At 31.1% G+C, this 24,561-nt stretch overlaps 1 protein-coding gene across 1 annotated transcript in view; it reads right to left on the reverse strand.

The window, feature by feature from the left end:
* The window catches only part of mRpL49 (mitochondrial ribosomal protein L49), a 36,519-nt gene extending 12,168 nt beyond the window's left edge, over nt 1–24,351 (reverse strand). The window contains exons 1-2 of the mRNA XM_035357424.2: nt 24,054–24,351; nt 5,674–5,854 (exon numbers count right to left, since the gene is read on the reverse strand). Of these exons, the coding sequence (XP_035213315.1) occupies nt 5,674–5,854; nt 24,054–24,161 (289 nt within the window). The 5' untranslated portion in view covers nt 24,162–24,351. The remainder of the gene's footprint in view (nt 1–5,673; nt 5,855–24,053) is intronic.
* Between the last annotated feature and the right edge of the window lie 210 nt (nt 24,352–24,561).

Raw genomic sequence — 24,561 nt, forward strand, 5'->3', positions numbered from 1 at the left:
GTGTTTTTCATTCTAATTTTCGTTAACGACTGCCTTAAATTTCCGGAATAGAATCATTCTTTGCTTGTGTTGGTAGACCGCAGAACTTTTAGTCCTCTTCAATCCAGATTGGAAAGTGAAAAAAAAAAAAAGGTCCGTTGCCTTTTTTGCAACGAAGTGTAACTGTTTCAATATTCGAGATTTTGCGGAGAAAGGGGAGAACCTCCCAACCTTCGTACTGTATGGCCAAAAAAATTAAATTAGTTTGACTATTTGATTACTTTCCTTTTATTTAAGCCATTTCGAATATTATTAATTAGAAAGCCAATCTGTGTTAAAACACAACCATTTTTGGAAGTTTACTATACTTCAGCAGTTACTGCAACTATGTTATTATAAACATTCATAAGCATAACGATCATAATAAACATGAATATGAACTGACCAAGCAGAACGAGAATGCAAATTAATAAGATCTTAATAGAAATTCAAACGTGTGTAGTATTTGGGTGGGAGGAAAAGAATGCCGAATGTACCGGAATTTTCTACTGCTTTCGCAATTCTTTGACCAACAGAACAACGGGCACCTGTCTGTACTCTCCGCACACACCAGAGGTTATGTCAATGCAGAGAAAGGGGGGAAAAGCTATTTCCGGGAGTATGATTCACCATCTGACATTAAATATTAGGAAGAAAAGTTGTTTATTTAGTTTCGGCTTTGGTACGGGGAAAAATTGCGTGTTCATTTAAAATAAAGCACTAAAAGCAAAAAATAAGCACTAAAAACAAAAAAATAAGGGCTTTAAAGAAAAAGTAAGCACCTATAAGGGCCTTTATATTTTATTTTCAAATATAAGGACTTATAATGACTGCTACGAACCCTGTAGGATTCCTTTTCTTACTGATTTGTGCTTCATATATTTTTGAATTGAAAAATAACTTCTATCAGTTGATATATTAGACAATTAAATATGGGTAGAAATCAGAAAGTACCAACATTTCATTCGATTATAGCAGCAATTGCCAATATAAGGGCTCCATAAAATAAATGCGGTTCCTCTCAACATATTGTGGTTTTTTATTTTTCAAAAACTATGACAGTGTTTTCTAATTTTTTCCGATTTAATTTTAAACAAGGAAGCAACGAGAATCTACATTTATTTCACAAATTTCTCTTACCATAATGCTACCAAAGAAAAGTGAGAAATGCTTCCCTATTTTAAAAATAATGCTTTTATTAATTTAATTTGTTTTTATTCTTACAGAATCAATAGAAAAGTTTAACAAAAGAGAAAGAAATACTTCTTAAGAATTTTAGTAAAAATCTTCCACATGCAGGGGTTACAAAATAATAAAAATAATTCATAAAACTGAATTATTAAATTTACATTAGAAGGCACATTGCTTTGCCATGCAAACTTATGCTGATTAAATCGTGTAGAATTGCTTTAAGTTCAGCTAATTCTAGAATTAATTACACTGCAAAAGAAGGATTTTGTTACAGAAAAGCATCCTTATGTATTACTAAGCTCCCAATTCTCTAACGAAATGAATAAACGAATGCAATGAGAATGGAAGAATAGACGACAAGAGAATAAATCCAACTTATATTTAGAGACTTGGTGATAAGATTAAATAAAAATTACATTAAATTAAATAATTAATATTAAATAAAGATTAAATGAAGGTGGATCAATTCAAAAAGCAGTAAAGTTAACAAAACAAACCAACCAACAAAATTAATAGTAAAAAAAAAAAAAAAAAAAAAAAAAACACCATCACTACACACGTTTTGGCTAAAACAATGTTGCACTCATGGCACATACATTTGACTTTTCTAATGTAAGATATTTATGGGGCTGATTTCCAATATGAAATCAGAATTTCTGCTATTAGCTTCCAATTCTTTTTATGAATTTTCCATTTGTCCTAATGACTTATAATAGTGATATTAACCTCTTCCTTCTCACTCCTGTCAAAAATATGGCGTGAGGTTTTGCCCTCTCCTTATCGTGATCATGATATTTCTGGGCTGTAGTGTTCGAAACACCCCCAAAAGACCAAAAATTAAAGATGAATATATACATTATTCATGCACTTATTTGTAAACAATTTTGGATAAAAAAATTGGCACTTTCTTCCCGTTTTCTTGAAAATTATGCTAAGGTGTTAAAGGATTTTCTTTTTCAAACTGACAAAACAGTAATAGATTGGAGCAATTATCTGCAGGAAGTTTGTACTCATAGCATTTTAAGCTCCTTATCCTGGAAATAAGGTAAAATCGGAAAGCCTAACAAAATATGAGAAATTGACGAAAACCGTTTTACGAAGTGGATCGAGTACCAATTATCTATTAAATAAAGAGACATCAGTTCCTTCAGAATTATGCAATTATGATTGATACAACTTTGGCACGACCTCCACCAGCTTTCATGGTTCGGTGGTAGTAGACACTTTAACAGTCGATGGAATAATTCATATATATCAAATATTCAAAATGACTTTTCTTTTTATATGGCAACAATGCCTTTTTAAAGTGATGTTACCAACAGTAAAGTTCAGTATTCCAGAACTTACATATTAAGAGAATCACTTTGACACAGTTTGGCAAATTTTACGGAAGAAAAAGAATGATGACTTTTCATTGTAAAAAAAGATTTATTACTTGTATACATATTCTATGCTTTAGCTAGCTAGTTATACCTTCCCAAAAAAACAAATGTATTTAGAAGCAGGTTTTTGTTTTTTCAGTTCTGTGAAAATTCCATGATCACTTTTAGAAGTGGCTCAAGAGCATTGTTTTAGTGATTTTATGTCAAAATGATGCATTCCTGCAGAAAGTTTATTGCTGTTTCTTCCATTGCTAGCAAATTCCACAAGTGATATTTTAAAATTGAGTTGAATGCAAAAAGTATACTAATTTGTCTATAAACTGCTGATACTTAGAATAAAACAAAAAGAATGCAAATTAAAATGGTGATGTTTGTTGTCAAAAATGAAAAAATGTCGCATGCATGTTTGCCTGAAGAACTGATATGAGAGTGGAATACTTGCATATTATCAGAACCACCATAGCAGAATCTGTTTAATTTTCATAATGTGCCAAACTCTGGCAGCAATGCACATGAATATTCGGTTGGAGTAGATTGAAAGGTGCCCCTTATATTATCGTGAAGTTGTTGTTTCATTTATGATAACCAGAATAGTTGAATGTTATGGAAACCCTACTATGATGTAATCAGTTGCATGATTGCAGTAAATTTTGAATTATAGGAAAGGATTTGTAAGGGCTTGTGGTGTGTGTTGGTTAAGAAGTACATAGCTTGCTTTGTGGTTTAGACAGTAAAATGAGCTGAATGTGGTAAGATCAATTTGAAGTTTTGGTACGATTTGGAAAGAAAGGGGAAAAGAGCATTAATTGACTGGTGTGTAAATGAAGGTTCACTTAGTAGCCATTATTAAGTGTCCTGTTTGTAGGAAGGAAATACATATGGTCGAACAAACAGACAATAACGTAACTACAGAGAATATTTTCAAGTCTTATTTTGTGAATTAATGTGACAACGCCAGTATACAGATTTTAATTAAGATAATTTTAGGAAGTTTTTGGATGCTGTTACAGAATTTAGTTAGAGAGATGACACATTAATTCGTAAATAAGGTAAGTGAATATTTCCTTTGTGTAGTGCAGAGAGGAATTTCATTTTTTATGTTATTTCACTGTTTGATTTAAAATGTAGTTTATTGAGATTATATATTTTTTGTTGGCTGCTGCTTTGACTTTTTAAGTGAATATAGTTCGATGTATACATGGAAAAAGTCAAGGGAGTATGCAATGCCTAGTTTGTGCAATTCTCCATTTTTTTTTAAGTGAAAAGTAGGTTGATGTGTACATGGATACCGAGTTTGTGCAATTCTTTGTCTTTGTGTAGCAGCTATTTTTGGCACAAAAATCGCCGCTACACAAAGACAAAATAATAAGACAAAGAATTGCACAAACTTGGTATCCATGTATCACTAAAATTTGCCAATTTTTGTCAAGGAGCACCCATAAATATATTTTTACCGAATATTCTTCAGGCAATGATGTTCTTAACAATCCTTTAGTTAAGTAACGTTGCCATCTTTCCATGCATTCTTTATGTTGCGTTCCAATTTTTAATCGTTTTTACAGACAAATCATGATATCTTTTGCATTCAACTCGATTTTAAAATATCTCTTGTTCAATTTTCGGGGAAGTGCAGAATCACCCACGGGTTGGCACGTTTTTAAGAACTGCACAAGCTCGGTATCCATGTACACATCAACTTATTTTTACTTAGAAAAACATCAGAGAATTGCACAAATTCGCCATTGCACACTCCCTTTGTCCATGTACACATCAGTGTATTTTAACTTAAACAGTCAAAGGAAATTGAAAAAATCCAATTCTTTTTACTCTTGTAAAAAGCGCGAAACATAACGCGCCAAATAAGTGGGCGAACTGAAGAAATTGCAGTAAAAGTTCAGCAGGAATACGGTGTTTTGCGGCAAAATCGCTAAAGGTAACAATGCTGTGATGCATTTGGTAGACAACCAATGTGCAACGTCGAGTTTCTGCAATTCTCTGATGTTTTGAACGCGAAAACAAATCTTTGTGTACTTGGTGACCAGCACTAAAAAATAAGAAAATAATTGTGCCTAAAAAAAGAGTGTTTTACTTTTATAATAAATCATAAATTTTAATTATTACATAAGGACTACATTAAAAATTTTAAAAAAAATTTTGTGAATTCCTTTTAAAATAGGCAAACATTATCAATATATCAAAAGAAAGAAACAATTTAAAATACAAATTTTAATTATTGCATAAGGATTATGTGATACAGTAAAAATTAAAACAATTTTTTTTTTGAATTCATTTAAAAATTTTTTAATGTGTACTTCTCCCTGTATACACAGCAACCTGCTTTTCTTTGTAAAAGAACCACAGAAGTGCACAACTTCACCATTGTGCATCGGCTATCCATCCAACTCATCTAATCATTGTTCACCCCTTTTTTTGTAACGATTTTGTCAGGAAATATTGCATTCCTGTCGAATTTTTACCACAAATTTTTCAATTGCTGGCAAATTCCATAAGTAATATTTTAAAATAGAGTTGAAAGGGAAAAAAAAAATATCATGATCCATCTATAAAAACTATTAGAATGTTGAATACTAAAAAAGAGTGCAAGCAAAAATAACGGTATTGCTTGAAGGAAGGATTGTTATGAGCATGGTTGACTAACGAATGTGGATGCACATGAATGGCAGAATTTGGCACATTTTGAAAATCTGGCGACTTTTACTAAGTTTGTTGCAATAACATGCAAGTACCTTTTTAAAGTGTTTTCTTTTACATATTGATGGTATTTTCAGACTTGTGATAAATATAGATGGTTTAGGAATACTTTGAAAAAAATTCGTGAAGATACAGCATAAGTTTGTAATACTTAAGTAATAAGTAAGATAGTAATAAGTTACCTTTTCATCTGTTAAAAAAAAAAAAAAAAAAAAAAAAAAAAAAAAAACCACCAAAGTGTGCCAAGGAGGTAGAACCAACATGTAAGTACTGAGAAAGATGCTAGAATTCAGTGCATTCCAAAATTTTACTTTCTTTCAGAGCAAGAAAAGAAATTGCAAGCAATATTGATTTAGAAGCACATACATACCTGCAGGTGCTTTCCACCCCATACTTGAAACCTTCTTGGGAGGATCTGGAATTCTTAATTTTGGAAATAGTCTTTCAACATGATGCCAACAATTTTTTACTTCTTCATAACCTGTATATTTGGGGTCCTTTTTATCATCCCATATATCTTCAGGTATTTTTTCCATTTGATAAAATTTAACCTGGAGAGACATGAAATGAGAAAATTATGATGTGCCTAAATTTCTCAATTCTTTTATCATGATAAAAAAGATTATTTATACAACCATAAGTTTTAAAGAAGTGTTAACTCGGGAGGTTTCCAACCTTTTTTATGCTCCACACCCCTAAAAATTGAACATATACATTACAGAGCATACTGAACACTATACATATTATATTACATGATAAATTACTGCTATTACAAGTTCATTTTTTATGAAGCTTTACTTATTACTAGTATTGCAACCATCTGGTTAGATTTTACATCGATTGTATTTGGTGATAAGGTGTGTCCTAGTAACAGAAAAGTACTAAAATTACTACCACAAACTGTCAACATAAAACAAAACTGTCTGTGGATGTTAAAAAAATATAAGGGATACCAATGATGCAAGGTGATCTTTCCCATACGAATTCAGGAATAATAAAGAGATACTTTATTTATCCACATTCCCACTGAAAACTCATGAGAAAGAATTCAAGAGGTACTGCAGTATGCTGCTAAAATAATTATGTAGCAACCCAGACATAGTACAGATGGGCAGGAAACAATTACTACAGTACAAAGTTTTTAATCCGGACCTCAAAGCTACAAACTTTCTGCGCATGCATAGCGTTTACACATGTGCATAATACCTTTACGCGTGCGCACATGCATTTACGCATGCACATAATATGTCTACGCATGTGCATTTTATTTGTAATGGACGGTATAAGCTAGGCTAAAATAATCTAATTATCTATTTCAGTTAATGGTGCAGATAGCATTGTTCCTTAATCTTTTAATTCGATTTGGCTTATTATTTTTTACAAACTGTTAGAGCAGTTTTATAGAAAGCAAGCTTGAACTTTCAATTATGACAAAAAGAGTTTCCGATTCTGAAGCTGCCAAAGGATCTACAAAGCGAAAGCATGTTTCGATGTCCATCAAACAAAAAGTGGAACTACTGCAAAAAATGGATAAAGGCATGAAGAAAGTGACAGAGAGGTTAGTGAAAATGAAAAAAATTCAATTGACAAGTTAGTCGGTATTCTCGGCACAGCAATTACAGGACTTGAACAGTGGAACTTTGTAACTGAACAATAAATTATGTCTTTTTATAGAATTAAAGAGAAAGTATTAGCACATAAAATGAAGCAACATAAAAAAACTTACATTAAAAGAAATGTTTAATAAAGTAAACAAATAAATATTAAGCTCTTTTTTTTTTTTTTTTTTGTAAATTTTGATACCCTTTAGATCATAATCGCTCTTTATTTCATAAATTACGTTTTCATATTTTTAATTTTATAATTTCTGCATGCCATCTTACCAGATTTAAATTGATGATCTATAATCCGGCAAAACCCCTAATCCGGATTAAAGACTTTGTACTGTATTACATTATCCACTTAACTGTCTTGCAAAGTCGCCAATTACATAAAGCTAACATCGATAACAAAACACTCAAAATATCATAAAATATCAAATTAATTAAATTAAAAACGTAGTAAGCACATATAATAAAACACTTAAACATTGTTTTCTCGGTCCTCTGTCTGTGTGAACAGTGAACTGTTTAAGCTTTCTCCATGTACACATCAACTTGATTTAAATTTTTAAAAAAAAATCAGAATTGCATAGGAGAAAACTATTATCACAATCACATAAGAACAGTTCAAGCTGCAAAATTTCTATAATAATGTATTACGAAAGATAAATAAAACTAGCCAAATGCATTATTTTATTACTTTAAGAATAATAATGAAAAATCAATCTAGATTGTATTTACATTTTAACAGCCAGCAGATAGCATTAGCCATCTGCTTAAAAATTTGTTAAAAACAGTCTTTTTGCTTTTCTTCCAGATATCTTCTTCAAATGAATTCGCCAAGATAACTTGGATAATTTGATCATTTATAAATATAGATTTTGTGGGATGCACATTCCTACACTATGTACTTCTAGGTAAAATGCCATATTTCTGAAAACATACACCACTTTCTTTTTCATTAACAAGTAAACTCCATAGCTGCATTACAATTTATTACGAAACAAACACACACACACAAAAAAAAAAAAAAAAAAAAAAAGATACTAATCAAAAGCAGAAACTAAGAAATAAGCCTCAAATTCCAAAACCGCATGCATTTAGTGTATTGACAGGAGAAGGGGGCAAAAAACACATCTTTATAAAATTCTGTGTTGCCTATTTCGGCGACACTGCATATTGTTTAGTGATTCGTGTCATGGTGATGCGGATACCAATTTTCGGACAGTTTTTAAGGGAAAAAAAAATATTGTATACATGCGAAGAACAGCAGAGTCGGGGTTAAAGTGAAGTAAAGGTTCATGCTAAATTTGAAAATTTGATTGTTAGATAAGATTTTATTCTGGAAACTTTGCTTCCATAGCTCACGATAATGGTCAATGTACAATGCGGAGATTGTGCATGATACCACATGTATGTAATTTTCTGATGTTTATTTTTACAGTAGATGATGCTTAATCCTCCAAGGGTTAAGGATGTAAATTTCCATATCGAACGATGGCTTTCTCATTTGTTGCATATGAAAATTTCTGCCAGGTTCTGATAAATCTGATGGATGCATATCAGAAGAAGAGAAATCCATGTACAAAGGGTGATTTTGAATTACGACCAAGAAAATACTGCTTATTCATGGCATTTTGGGGAATTTTGAAATTTCAGGGCGAAAACCATAATGCTCAGAGGGTTATTGTGATTGTGGTTAATGCTATCATTTGGAAAGGTAAAAGTATATTTTATGGTACCCCTCAGCAATTTTTGGTGGTAAATGGATAGCAAGTTTGTGCAATTCTTTGACTTGTTACTTTGGCTTACGTAGCGTCAATTTTTGCCTCCCTTGACTTTATCCCTGTACACATCGACCTATTTTCATTTAAAAAGTCAAAGGAGCGCACAATTCTAGAGACAACAAAAAAATACATTTTAAACCAAACAATAAAATAAACATATATTTAGAAATTCCTTCGTCTTCAGTCTGTAGCACACAAAATTCCTTAACAGCATCCAAAAACTTCTTAAAATTATCTGAACTAGAATCCGTATATCGATGTCACCACATTAATTCACAAAAATATCCTACATCGTTCCGAACTATCCGGAAAATGGCTATTACGTAAAGCTTTTTATACACACTAGTCAATTAATGCACTTTTCCTCTTTCATTCCAAATTGTACCGAAACTTTAAATTAATCTTACTACATTCAGCCATTCTACCGTCTAAACAATGAAATAAGCAATGTACTTCCTAACCACACGCACCACAGAAGCCCTTATAAAACATCCCATGATTCAAAATTTCCCAGAATAATGCAAACGATTACGTCACAATAGGGTTTCCATAACATTCAACTACTCAGGTTACCATAAATGAAACAACAACTTGGCGATAAATGAAACAACAACTTCGTGATAATACAAGGGGTACCTTCAAGTCAATTCTAACCTTTGGATATTGTTAATGAACGGCCAAAGTCCTGATTTTTTTATATAGAAAATACATTCCTTATTGTGATCAAAAATTTGAATTATATGATCACTCCCGTTAACAGAAAAGAATAAGATTTACATATAAATAATATTTTTAAACTGATGCAGTCATCAAATGAAAGTAACCAAGAATTACAGAGAAATATCGCCAAATAAGGGATTAAGTCAACAAACATCTTTTTTGATTTCGGTCAATGATTTAAATTAGGGAAAAAACAATGCAAATTTTCAATAACTCTATCAATTTTGATGTCAATTGTCATTAACTCTTGATTCTGAGAAACACATACAGGTCCCTCTTCTTTAGGAGCAGAAAGAAGTTTATTCTTTGAAAATAATTTCCTGAAAACATCTATATCAAACTAAGGTTGCTTTTTTTACTCAATTTTAAATTTCACATTAGCAAGTTCTCTTGCAATGTGAAATTTAAAATACTACCCTTAATATTTAGATTAGAGGTACAGCATTGGTCAAATAATTTCCACAAATGTTATGATCACGTTCATCAGCAAACTTTTGAATTAAAAGATATTATGAACAATTCATAAACAAACTTAGTGCCTATATATTTCTAGTTACATTAAGTTAGTTAAATTCCATTAATATTTTGAAGGATATTTTTCCTCACTTTTAAATGCTGTTATTAGTTAATCAGTTATTATCAGTACAAGGAGAGAAAAACAGTGTAAAAAATGGTGACACTGTTTGTTAACGCTGAAGAAGTGTCGTGTGTATGGTTGCCTATAAAACTGTTGTGCACGTGTTTGCCATAGTTTGGTGTATTCTGAAACATACATACATACATAAGTACCTATTTTTTTTTTCATGATCACGTTCATCTTACTTTTTAAATTTTATTAATTGATGGATCTTTTATGAAATCTTTAGTGTACTGCAACTTTGAAAATGGCTTTTACCTTTGCAGTATTAGTCTTGTGAAAAATTTTAGATCAGAAAGTACTAATAAATGTTCTAGAGTAGGTGTTCCAAATATGATCAGCAATGATCCCCAGATGTCAATGATGATCAAAGGGTCGATAGTCGAATATTCATCAGCAATGATCAAAATAATTAAGATCCCACTAGTATAAAATTGATAAGTTAATTGCTTATCGATATAAAGCTATATCATATTCATCAGCAACAAAGTAAGGAAGAAATCATACGTATGTATGATCACAAGATATATATATATACAAGAAATTTGAGATACAAGGAAAGTACGAGCAAAAAATTTATCTCTAAATACGAGCACTGACTCGAGTAATAAGCCAGGCTGTTGGTATGCGTGGCGAGTTTCCCGGCTCGACTTAGGGAATTCCATCGTCAGATCACTCAGCGTTCTTTGATCTACGTGTTTCAAAATTTCTTAAATCTGACATTAAAAAAGTTAAATTACTACTTAATATGAACAATAAGAATATTAATTGTAAAAAAAAATAGATAAATAGACAATCGAAAGTCAAGTAATCGGCGTGCTTAAAAACACAAGTTCACCATATGCAATTTAAAAAAGTGTTGCCAGGTTTCTTTAGTCATATATTTCTTCACCAATTCCTTAAAAACAGGGCTGTGGAGTCAGAAGAGAAAATGATCGACTCCTGGAATTTTAATGACTCCAATATACACTCAGGTCAGTTTTTTCGTTTTTATTGTCTGTGTTTTTTTGGTCCTAATAAGACCCTACGACGTTTGTTTTCTTGCAAATTTAATTGCATTTTTATTTGTTTACAGCACCATTCTCTTTATAAAAGTTCTATCTTCTTTAAGCTATACAGGAAAAGCCCGTACGTTGTTGTAATTTTTTGACTAATAGCAGACCGCTATTTATTTTATTTTGATTTTAATTTTACATTGCTCGGAGTTGCAATTATTTTTAACACCTTAATGTGTTTTTCAGCGGACGCGTCGGGAAAAAGGAACAGAGCAGTGCAGCTCCAAAAAAGATTTATTCGGGAATATTCATGTTTTTTATAAAAAAAATTTTCGCATTCAACAAGAGCTTCAATGGTCTGTTTCGGCGAAACACGTAATGGTATTTAACCTAGTTCGACACTCAGTTTTTTTTCCCTTGAAAAGCCAATTGAGGGTACGAGTGGGTTAATTTACCATTTTCCACTATGTAATTATAGTATTTTTGTATCGTTGCAATTTATGTTTTCATTTTAATTTTTGCATTTTATGTATTGGCATTTTTTCAGTCCATATATTTTATTATATGTATCAACTTTTCTTATATATATATATATTTTTCCCGTCAATCTATTTTTGTGTGTGTTAACTTTTCACATTTCACAACGGTCAGATTAATTTTTTCGTGCATTAGTATGTCTTCTAACATTAATTTTGGCAGTTTTTTTCGCGCGTTTTCAGTTTTTCCAGACAAAAATTTCTTCTTAGCTTATATTTTAGTAATACAGCGTTGAAATATTTCGTGGAGCTACTGGTAACTTTTTAGCAAGATTGCTGCAATGTTTCTACCTACTACTATTATTTTATATATATGTAAACATATATGCATGGGTTACAGCTTATTTTTTTAATATAAAAGAAGTAATAGATGCTACAGAAAAAAAAAAAAAAAAAAATGTTTGGCATACCAAATTATTTATATTAATTAGCATTTATTATGAAATAGAAAAACTGGCATTAGTTATTTCTAAGAAACAGTATAGCTTCAGCAAGATCTTTGTTGGAGGCCCATAGATCTGATTTGATAAGCTTCAGAGCTGAGAACAGTCTTTCCACACTAAGTTGAGTAGGAGGAAGAGCTGTTTCTGTTAGGGCTACTTCTTTTAACTTTTCAGGATAGATTTTTATAAGTTCTAAAAGAGGTGTCTTGCAAACACAATCATATTTCTCTATTTCTTCAAAGGCTATGTAGAAATCTTGTTTGTATTTTTTCATTTTTATATCTAAAGGCTCTTGGTTCCTTATTTTCATTCGCTTTGCTTTAGCCTTTTTAATATTACCCAAAAATATTTCTTAAACTCTAATTCATCACTAGAAGAAGATGACAGAGATTCAATTGCAATGTCTGCAGTTTGACTGTCCTGATTCGAATTCTCAAATTGTTCTGAGAATAATTTCATTCTTAAAGTTTATAAATGACTGTCTTTGCCTTTTTAATTTGTTCGTCATCCAGGAAAATTTGTTTTTTCTAATCTCCATATATTGAACCCAGCAAGATCTCATTGTCTAGCAAACTAGTTTCTCTTTTCTTTATTGAAGAAATGTTTCCTTCTGCAATAAACCCTCCATTTCAGAAAGAACAAACATCCCATTCTTCCATTCTCACCTCCTGTCAATTCTTCAGATTGTAGCTTTTTTGTGGCTATATACAGTGTAGAAAGAAGAGTTTCCAATTCTGCAAGCTCATTCCAGTCTTTCTGTTAGTGAAACATTAGGATTATCTACTTCTTCTAAAAACGTTCTTAATTCTAGAAACTCTTTATCATCAAATATGTACTTCCTTATCACGTAGCTTGATCAATAATTGCTCCTTTTCCTGATTGCTTCCTAAGAATGGCATCAATTTTAGGAGTTCTTGCTGCTTACCTAAATTTACCAGTGAGATTTGTAACTAAATGAATCAGTTTAATTGCTAATGGCAAATATCACAGCCATCCTTATATTTATTTATTAATATGTCAATAAAATAGAAAATAACTATTTATTAATGTATACAGTCTGTAAATAAAAATAATAATTCAGCTTGTCATTAATTTTTTTTTTCAATTCATTTTAATTTCATTTCAAATTCAAACTGTCCAACAAAAACTGGAGTCGGAGTCGACCTGTTTTTAGTGACTTCAGCTCTGACTCCTTTTACCCCAAAATCTGCCCAGATTAAAATCTAATTCATCAGACTCCAACCCCCTGCTTAAAAACACTGTAAATATAAAAACCCATTTAAAAGTGGGCTTTACTCAATAGGCCATGAAATCTAATCTGTGGGATGTATGTGCCCATTAGGACTGAAAGGGTTAAGAAAAATCATAAGCATGCTGTAAGAGTGACGTAATTGGCAAAGGCTTACGACCATTCGACATCAATGATCTGTACTATTCTGGACAGGAGATGAGGGCCTCTCTTCCAGTATGATTAAAATGTGTTGGCAAAGTGAGAAGAGAAAACATTCTTTGAAGAAAATCACCTTAATAAAGCAGTATGTGGGAGTTCCATGAACTTTTGCAATGACAATGGTGTGTCTCAATTTAGAGGCATCTTAAAAAGGAGACAGAAACAAGTGTTATCAGGCAAGTTTGCCTGCAACTAAAATAAAGTTAAGTGATTCTAACCCAGAACCTGCTTCCAGTGGGGTAAAATTCCCAAGAAGAGAGAGCCTTCCCGAATCAGAGGAAGACTCTTATCACCAGTCAGGACTCGTAAAGGTAAACTACAGTTACATTATTTGCCAGTGTTATTTATTAGGAAAATTGATATAAAAATCAATTGATATTTTTTGGGGTGCAGAATGGATTAACTGAATTTCCATTATTGTCAATGTGGAAGTTTGTTTCTAGATACAAGAAATTCGCTATACGTGCTCAATGCTGAAACCAATTCAACTCGTATCTCGAGGTTCCACTATATTTAGAATCTTACTTCAGTCTGCATTTGCATTATTAAAGTGTCTATACCAAGTGACAAAAAATTTCACGATCAGATAAAGCCGGTCAATCCACTCAGAGGGTTAATCTAATGACCTTATCTTTATAAGCAATAAAATCTGCTCCTGTTCTCCCACCAATCAATGAGCCACCCGTAAACATTTCTAAGTCCCATCCCAGTGGATTACTTTTATTTCATTTAAATATTTCTATTTTTGCAAGATGACAATATTTATTTTCTTTTACATCAATACCCATATGACTTTAAACTTCAAAAAATATATCTTTTCACGCAACACAAATTGTTCATAATAAGTCAGCTTCTAAATCTGCCGTTAAACATATAGGAATGACTCTTGCCAAGACTTGTATACTTAAGTTGACACCCTCTTGTAATAGACAGTGATTGATAGCAAAGCCATTCTTTGAATCTGCAGAAGCTTTTTATTCCTGCCTTGTTCCACCACACGGGAGCACTATACAAAATAATTTGTTCTATTCCTCTTTTATACAGCTCCTTAATTATAATTTCGGTTGATCTTTAGATTATGGTAACTTGGTGATTTTTTGGCGAAAATTTGGCGACCAACTCTCCTACAGCAACCCTCTATTTTTTTTTCCCCGCCGCCATTTTGTCTTCACGAAGTAAAGACATGTTTCTTTTCTTTTTATCTACTGAACACTTCTTCCAACAATCTACTAGCTGAATTACACTTATGCTAGAAATTTTATCTAACAAAACTGCTTAATCATGACAAATATTCACTGCAAAATTGGGAAATAGTGCACAATACCATACTCCTTACGCGTTTTTCAAAATAACACTTACACATAAACCATGTACACATCGACTTATTTTTACTTAAAAAAAATCCCAGAATTCCACAAAAATGGCATTGCGCACACTCTTCACCATATCCATGTACACTGCTTTTTTCTCATAAATTAGAAAAATTTCACCAAAATACATGACAATTTTCTGAATCTTTAAACCCGGTAAAAAGAACATATATGAAATTACCTGATCGCGAAAAAGTATTTACCCTTTACAAATATGAACATTTCCACATATAAAATAAATAAAATATCCAAAAACTTTTACCTCTAAATCATCTATTATATTATAAACATCACCAACGAATTCATACCGCAAGCATTACAAATACTTAGTGTCAAATATTTAAATTATTTCCATGCACGTTTACTTTAATGAAAACGTATACCAAATTCCTACAAACATAAAATTCACAAAATAACTATCATTTAATTAAAATAGCACTAAACCATGTACACGTCGACTTATTTTTACTTAAAAAAAAAATCCCAGAATTGCACAAAAATGGCATTGCGCACACTCTTCACCATATCCATGTACACTCCTTTTTTCTCATAAATTAGAAAAATTTCACGAAAATGCATGACAATTTTCTGAATCATTAACCCGTTAAAAAGAACATATATGAAATTACCTAATAACGAAAAAGTATATACCCTTTCCAAATATGAACATTTCCACGTATAAAATAAATAAAATATCCAAAAACTTTTACCTCTAAATTATCTATTATATTATAAACGTCACCAACGAATTCATACCGCAAACATTACAAATACTTAGTGTCAAATATTTAGATTATTTCCATGCACGTTTACTTCAACTAAAACGTATACCAAATTCCTACAAACATAAAATTCACAAAATAACTATCATTTAATTAAAATATAATTAAATTCAAAAACACTACTTAAAATATAAATAAGCACATACATTAAATTAATAAAAATTAGCTTACAATCCTAATTACTTTAAACTAAATCATTGCTAATAACAATTTTCCCAATAATACCAAATTACTTTACTTCCACCTTACATTTAGAACAATGCATAAAAATAATATCCTCAAATAATTAAAAATACTAACTTACCTAATCTTGTTCAGAATCTTGCTTACATGGTGGATACACTTTTATTATGGATTCAATAAAATTATTGAACGATTTTTTTCTGCGAATTTTTCCTCCACACTTCCTCCGCTAAATAAAAAGCAAAATTCTCTTTATCACATCTAGAATTCACTTTAGACAGCACCATACAAACCCAAAATTATTCAACCCTACTTCACACAACACACAATGAAGCTTAATACAAAATAATATACAGCCACAGATATTTTTCCAAATTCCCCCCTTTTCGATTAAAGAACCGTAATTCGTCCATTAATATCACATGATCTCTCATTTCCCTCACACAAAATAATGCGTAATCGAAACTGAGTACTGCTCACATTATTACCAAAGTCCCAGGTAGTAACCTTTATCGCCTCCAAAATGTCACCAAACTACCAGTTACCATATTCTAAAGATCAGCCATAATTTTATTTCTATAATTATCTTCATTTATCAAGCTCTTTGTTCTATTATTAAGTTTCATATAAAAACCTTTATTATAGCTTTCCTTTGCATTTCTATTATATATAATCTTTCAATTTTCTAAAGAAATAGAAATATTATTATACAGATTTGCTGGATATCCAAGTCTTAATCTTGTCTTTACACTGGACCACCATAATGCACTAAAAGCATTTCTAATGTCCATTAATATCAATGCTATATGCAGATTTGGTTAGAGTAGAGAAAAGGGTATCTCCTGTATTATCGCAAAGTTGTTGTTTCATTTATGGTAGCCTGAGCAGTTGAATGTTATAGAAATCCTATTATGACGTAATAGGTTGCATGATTGTGGTAAATTCGTAATGTGGATGTGTGTTGGTTAGAAAGTTTATTGTTTGTTTTGTTTTTTAGATGGAAGAGATGTTGGTGCTACTTTGGTAGATGGTTGCACGGATTTTTGGCTATTTACGTTGGCGCGATTTCTACAAACGTCAGCCATCTTGAAAAACGCTGTTTTTACGCATAGTGAAGTATTCGAAACTTAAAAAATATAAATATAGTTAGAAATAATGGATTCATTTTTTTATTGAAAATGTCGTTTTTTAAGATGGCAGGCAAGTGTAAATAAATACATTTACTATGAGTATAAAATACTAAAGTAAGGTTATTATTACTTTCATATAGCAAAGAAGAGAATAAAAACACCGCTATAAAAACATTGTGCCAACGTTTAATTAGATTAAAATATTACTGAAATTGAATATCGAAATAAAAAACATCATCCAACATTTAAAAGAATTAGAATATTATTAAATTTAAATACTTTAAAATACGTTATATAGAATACAATATATATATATATATATTATATAGAATAAATACATTTACTACGAGTATAAAATACTAAAGAAAGGTTAAATTATTACTTTCATATAGCATAGAAATAGAATAAAAATACCACTATAAAAACATTGCGCCAACGTTTAATTGGATTAAAATATTACGTAAACTGAATATCGAATTAAAAACCATCATACCAACATTTAAAAGAATTAAAATATTACTTAAATTAATTACTTTAAAATAAGTAAATAAAAACGCTTCGTACACTAGAGCTAAAATGACAGCAATTAGTTTATTGTTGGTAAAAAAGGAGGAATGTCTAATAATTTTCTTACCATTACAGCGGTTATTTCTTCCAACATGACCACAATATCATATACGGCCGTCTCAGAATAGGCTCTTCTAACGGTCTTCATCTGTAATCTACATTTTCGCACTTCATTGAAGAAACAATTAGCGACGTTTCCTCCAAAACTTTAAAATAAATTTCCTCTGACCCTTGTAAGAATTTATAAATAAATCTTTGATTAGGAAAGCCAGGCTGGCGAAAATAAGGTCTCAAAGGACAATTTTTTGATTCTGAAACCAAAAATTCTTGGTACTTATCAAAAACATCATTCATCTTTGAAGGAGACATTTTTGAAGGAATTCGAAGATATGAATTAAATTTTAAAATGGCGCGGTAATACACAAATTTTCAGCAACCTATCAGGGAGCTGATTACAGCTCATTAATGCACAAATATTCTATAACCAATCAGAGAGCTGATTACATCACGCCTAGAATTAAAATTATTTAAATAATCATACATAATAAAATCATTTTAAAAAAGAAATGCAAAATTAAATTGTATTTTAATATTTAACAGCCATAAATAATGTTTAAAACATTAGATTAAATTTATAGATATTAAAACCAATTACTTTTAAAGTAAGGTGACATCACTGATTACATCATCCACAGCATAAAATTTCATAAAATATGATAAAGAATAAAATTTTTATTTCAAATAAAAATGCAAAATTAAATTGATTTTTAATATTTAGAAGCCATAAATAATATTTAAAACACGGAATTTATGTATAATAACACGCATTATTTTTTAAATAAAATGTCAACAAAGTATCGGTTACCATAAATAACTTATCCAGCAATGGGTTTACCATAAGTCGTATTACTCGCCAAAAGAAAAATTGCCAAAATCCGTGCAACCGTCTACCAAAGTAGCACCGAAATGTTCCTTGTGTTGATTGATTTCTTTGTAAAATATTTTTTTTTTTCCTGTTTGAAGGTAAGTGTTTATAGAATGTATGGGTAAAATAAAATTTTAGTATTTTGATTAGAACTTTTTGTTTAAATCATAACGAGACGTGGTCTCTGTGACTGCATGTCCCCAATTATGTCCCAATATTTGAACTTCCCTGTTACGGGTTAACCCTGGATGTCATATTTGGTATTACCTCGGCCAATTGTAAGTTGTTCGCACTGTCATACACAAGGACAGGTCTTACACAGATATAAAAATATAATGTATAATTTACTGCAAATTGAAACAGTAAATTTTAAAATATTTTTCTGTCTAGAAAAGTATGAAATATGAAAAAATACAATAATATTTTTGAAAAACTTCATTAGGTAGAGGACAGGAAATGTTTTTGTACAGAAATTCATAAAACACACCCTCATTACCTAGACCAGCCCCTTAAAATAGTTATAACATACACATATGTTACCGCTAAAGCTCGAAAGTCGTTAATGTGGACATTACCTACTAATCTGCAGATTAACTGATTTGCTCTGTTGAAGTGCAGAATCAAGAGTTTTTTGCACTTTATCTGCCTAATGTGCACATTAACGTCTTCCATATCACTGTTTCATCATTCTTCCGTATCATTGCTTCTCTCACTTCCTTTTCCTCTCCCTCCTTGATTGTATTATGATAATCGAAAATGTATGATGATGTATGTAAATGAAAATGTATGTATGATATTTAGATATCGAAAAATAAATAAACATCATGTTAATTTCTTTAATTGTAATAATATTTTAAACCAATTTATTCTTTGTATTATGTTTTTTTAATTGATTAATGATTGATGATTGGTTCTATCAACTAATTTGTTGATTGTATTAACTTGATTTTTAGATATCGAAAAATAAATAAATAATTATATGTTAATTTAACCACACAGAAACATTACTGTTGTTCCAGCAAAGATCTTATTTTCTCTTTAACAAGTCCTAGAAGGTAATGTGCAAATTGTATAGGTAATCTCAGAAATGAAACAATTTTCCGCACTTTAATGGATTACTCTAATTAATCTGCAGAATAACTGATTTCTGCACTTTAGCGGTAACATATATATATATATATATACCAATTTTAATGCATCCAGCTAAATGTACTTTCACAGGTCCAGCTAGTAATTAACAACTTAAGTAAGCCTGTTGTTTATTGCTTTTAACTGCATAATTTGTTAATTAATAACAGAATAAATTTGAAAGAAAACTTTAACCCTAACTTTGCCAAACAGCAATACACCAGCATGTGGAAGATAAAAATATTGGTACTTCCTTATTAAAAGTGGCAATTATTCTTATTTGGCAACCTTAAACCTTAGGATTATGGCAAGATCCCAGCTCCAATTTCGCCAACCTTGTGAAGACTGAATGTAAATATAAAAGATAATATATAATAATAACAATAATACTCACATGTTCTTTCCTAAAAATGTTTTTAATAATTGTTATGACAAAACCATAATTCCGAAACTGTTTTAAAAAATTCGTCAAATTCGTGAATTCTGAAAGATATTATTTGAGGTGATGTCAAGCCATGTCCTGTTGTTTTTTTATTATACTGTTTTTATTATACTACACTCACGTTTTAGATGTGAATACCCATTGTTGGGTTTACGAAACTGTACTTATGATTCACAGTGAAGTGACAGTAACCAGCTTCTTGAAGTGGTTAGGGTTGACTTTAGGGTACCACTTGTATTATCGTGAAGTTGCGGTTTCATTTATCCCCAAGTTGTTTCATTTATAACCAAATTGTTGTTTCATTTATGGTAGCCTGCATAGTTGAATGTTATGGAAATCCTATTATGATATAATCATTGCAATAAATTCATAAGGGGTTGTGGTTATGTGTATGTTGGTTAGGAAGTATATTGCTTGTTTTGTGGTTTAGATGGTAAAGCGGACGTATGTGGTAAGATAAATTTGAAGTTTCTGTATGATTTAGAAAGAAAGGGAGAAACAGCATTACTTGACTGGTGTGTAAATGAAGGTTTACTTAGTAGCCATTATTAGGTGTCCTGTTTATAGGAAGGAAATGCATATAGTCGAACATTAGAAATGTGTATGGTCGAACGGAGGATATTTTTTACTCTTATTTTCTGAATTTATGTGGTGAGGCCACTATCCAGATTCTAGGGTAAAAGTATAGTTTAGGGTACCCCTTGGCGATTTTTGGCAGTACATGGATACCGATTTTGTGCAATGCTTTGACTCAGTATTTTAACTTGCGAAGAGGCGATTTTTGGCTAAACAAAGCCAAAATAACAAGACAAACAATTGCACAAACTCGGTATCCATGTACACATTGACTTACTTTCACTTGAAAAAACACCCCCAAATTGCACTGGCATTGCGCACTCCTTTGACTTTATCCATGTACACGTTGACCTATTTTCATTTAAAAAAAAAAAATCCCCGAATTGCACAAATATGGCATTGCGCACTCTTTTAACTTTATCCATGTACACGTCGACCTATTTTCACTTAAATAAAATCTCAGAATTGCACAAACTTGCATTGTGCACTCCCTTTACTTTGTCCATGTACACATCTATATATTTTCACTTAAAAAGTCAAAGGAGCACCAAAGTCTACAATATAGGCACACAAAAAATACATAATCTCAATAAAATATATTTTAAACCAAACAATAAAATAACATAAAAAAAGAAAAACATGTTATACATTTAAGCACTACCAAAAGCAAATATTCACTTACCATGATTTTCGAATTCGCTTCGTACACCCAGAGCCACGTAAAAAAATCAAAATATCAATCATACTCAAATGACGTTTTTCAAACCAGGTACTCTTTCTGATCGAACGCTTCACATAGCGACCATCTGAGCCTTTCTTCCTACAAACCCATTCAAATCCATCTAAACGGTTTTAACACACACCACAAAAACGCTTACAAAACATCCCATGATTCAAAATTTCCCAGAATCGTGCAGCCGATTACGTCACAATAGGGTTTCCATAACATTCAACTACTCAGTCTACCATAAATGAAACAACAACTTGGCGATAAATCAAACAACAACTTTGCCATAATACAAGGGGTACCTTAAAGTCTACTCTACCCAATTCTAGTTCAGATAATTTTAGGAAGTTTTTGGATGCTGCTAAGGAATTTTGTTTGACTGAAGACGTGTTAATTTGTAAATAAGGTAAGTGGATATTTCCTTTGCGTAATGCAAAGATGAATTTCCTTTTTTATGTTATTTCATTATTTGATTTAAAATGCAGTTTATTGAGATTATATATTTTTTTTGTTGGCTGCTCCTTTGACTTTTTAAGTGAATACAGTTCGATGTGTACATGGTCAAAGTCAAGGTAGTGCGCAATGTTTAGTTTCTTCAACTGAATTGCACAAACTCAGTATCCATGCACCGCGAAAAATCACCAAGGGGTACCCATAAATATATTTTTACTGCAGAATTTTTTTTTTTAAATGGGTGGCTCTTTATAAGTTCGCAACTGCTTGCACAGCATCCTTTCCAGATGTGAATCTACTGGTTTTCATTCAATAAATCATTGTTTTTCACAACCTATCATTAATCAAATCCTCTAGAACTTATCCAAAAGCAGACAATAAATATGCAGATCTATACGGCGAGGGTCAAATTCGATTCTTTCCTAGTTTTGAAAATGGGATTAAACAAGCACTACTGTACAAAGTGGTACAAACTGATAAAATGAAAAAAAAAAAAAAAAAGGCAATGGGTATTTGATGGCGTTGAAAAAGGGTGAATAAATCATAAGGCAATTTCAATAACCTCACACAAATCACTGTAAATCACAGTTTGACATAAAAAGACCCGGTTGATCTTTACAATACGGTAACAGGTAGTTTGGCGACATTTTGGAGGCGATAAAGGTTACTACCTGGACTTTGGTAATAATGTGAGCAGTACTCAGTTCCGATTACGCATTATTTTGTGTGAGGGAAATGAGAGATCATGGGATATGTCATGTGATATTAATGGACGAATTACGGTTCTTGAATCGGAAAAGGGGGGAAATCTGGAACAAATCTAGAAATTTTGTATTTGGTTTATTCTGTGTTGTGTGAAACAGTGTTCGTGAATTTTTGGATCCCATGGCCGTAACTCAAGAAAAGTTTATCGGACACGTAATCAAGATTCTGAAGAAGATTAGGTAAGTTAGTATTTTTAATTATTTGAGGATATTATTTTTATGCATTGTTCTAAATGTAAGGTGGAAAGGAATTTTGTATTATTGGGAAAATTGTTATTAGCAATGATTTAGTTTAAAGTAATTAGGATTGTAAGGTAATTTTTATTAATTTAATGTATGTGCTCATTTATATTTTAAGTAGTGTTTTTGAATTTAATTATATTTTAATGAAATGATAGTTATTTTGTGAATTTTATGTTTGTAGGAATTTGGTATACGTTTAAGTTGAAATAAACGTGCATGAAAATAATTTAAATATTTGATATTAAGTATTTGTAATGCTTGCGGTATGAATTCGTTGGTGACGTGTATAATGTAATAAGATGATTTAGAGGTAAAAGGTTTTGGATATTTTATTTATTTTATATGTGGAAATGTTCATATTTGTAAAGGGTAAATACTTTTTTTGCGATCAGGTAATTTCATATATGTTCTTTTTACCGGGTTTAAAGATTGAGAAAATTGTCATGTATTTTCGTGAAATTTTTCTAATTTATGAGAAAAAAGCAGTGTACATGGATATAGTGAAGAGTGTACGCAATGCCATTTTTGTGCAATTCTGGGATGTTTTTTTAAGTAAAAATAAGTCGCCGTGTACATGGTTTATGTGTATGTGTTATTTTGAAAAACGCGTAAGGAGTATGGTATTGTGCACTTTTTCCCAATTTTGCAGTGAATATTTGTCATGATTAAGCAGTTTTGTTTGATAAAATTTCTAGCATAAGTGTAATTCGGCTAGTAGATTGTTGGAAGAAGTGTTCAGTAGATAAAAAGAAAAGAAACATGTCTTTACTTCGTGAAGACAAAATGGCGGCGGGGAAAAAAAATAGAGGGTTGCTGTAGGAGAGTTGGTCGCCAAATTTTCGCCAAAAAAACGCTAAGTTACCATAATGTAAAGATCAACCAAAGACCCAATTCACTAGAGACCACATAAACAAGGTGGAAGGTTTGTGGAATCTTATAAAAATTTTGGTATCATTTACAAGTTTTATTTTCTGGCTTCTCCCATTTGACCTGTACCAAAACTATATACAAAACATGAGCATGAGATACCTGTTTTGGAGAGAATATGTTATCCTGATCTAACAAACTTATTACGAGCATAAATTTCAGCCAATACGTATATCAATGAATAAATTTACACCAATATAAGTAAAAATACAGAAAACAAAGAAAGTACAGTAACAGTGGCAGTTGCATACGTTTCTAATACGTACAAAATACACTACACAAATATGTACACAAATGCATTGTTTCCAATTCATTTGGAACTAAAATTCAAAATGTGCACAAGCGATCACATTTAAATACTTACGAATACATCTTTATTCTTCACAGTGCTGTAATATGCACCACACTGTCTAGATATCACATTTCGCAATTGCAGTCTGTATGGAAGCAAATTTAAAAACGTTGTGTTCATATCTTCACCTTACCACCCAATTGTTTATACCATAAACTGCACCACTAAGTTATTACTATTACAAAGAAATATTACTACAGAAAAACAACCTGTCCCTAAGTTGTAGACCTTTTTAACTCATCACATACAATTAAAACACTAACTAATCGTTTTAGAATATAAACAGTATAAAAGGTGACTGGGAAATGTTGCCATTTCATCTGAAATATATTAACATGAGGACTGGATGGCTGATATAATATCACTGCTGATATAATAGTTTCCCAATTTTTTAAGCAAATATATTTTTTTAAATTATAATTAAAAAATAATAATAGGTCGTAAATTGTTATCTGAATTTTTTTCTTCTCAAGTTATATTCTTAGTTTTCAGTACCTTCCAGATATAGCTGTATGCATGA

This window comes from Stegodyphus dumicola, chromosome 3 (genome assembly GCF_044657685.1).
Source record: "Stegodyphus dumicola isolate Sdum_Otavi_A_Nest chromosome 3, ASM4465768v1".
NCBI lineage: Eukaryota > Metazoa > Arthropoda > Arachnida > Araneae > Eresidae > Stegodyphus > Stegodyphus dumicola.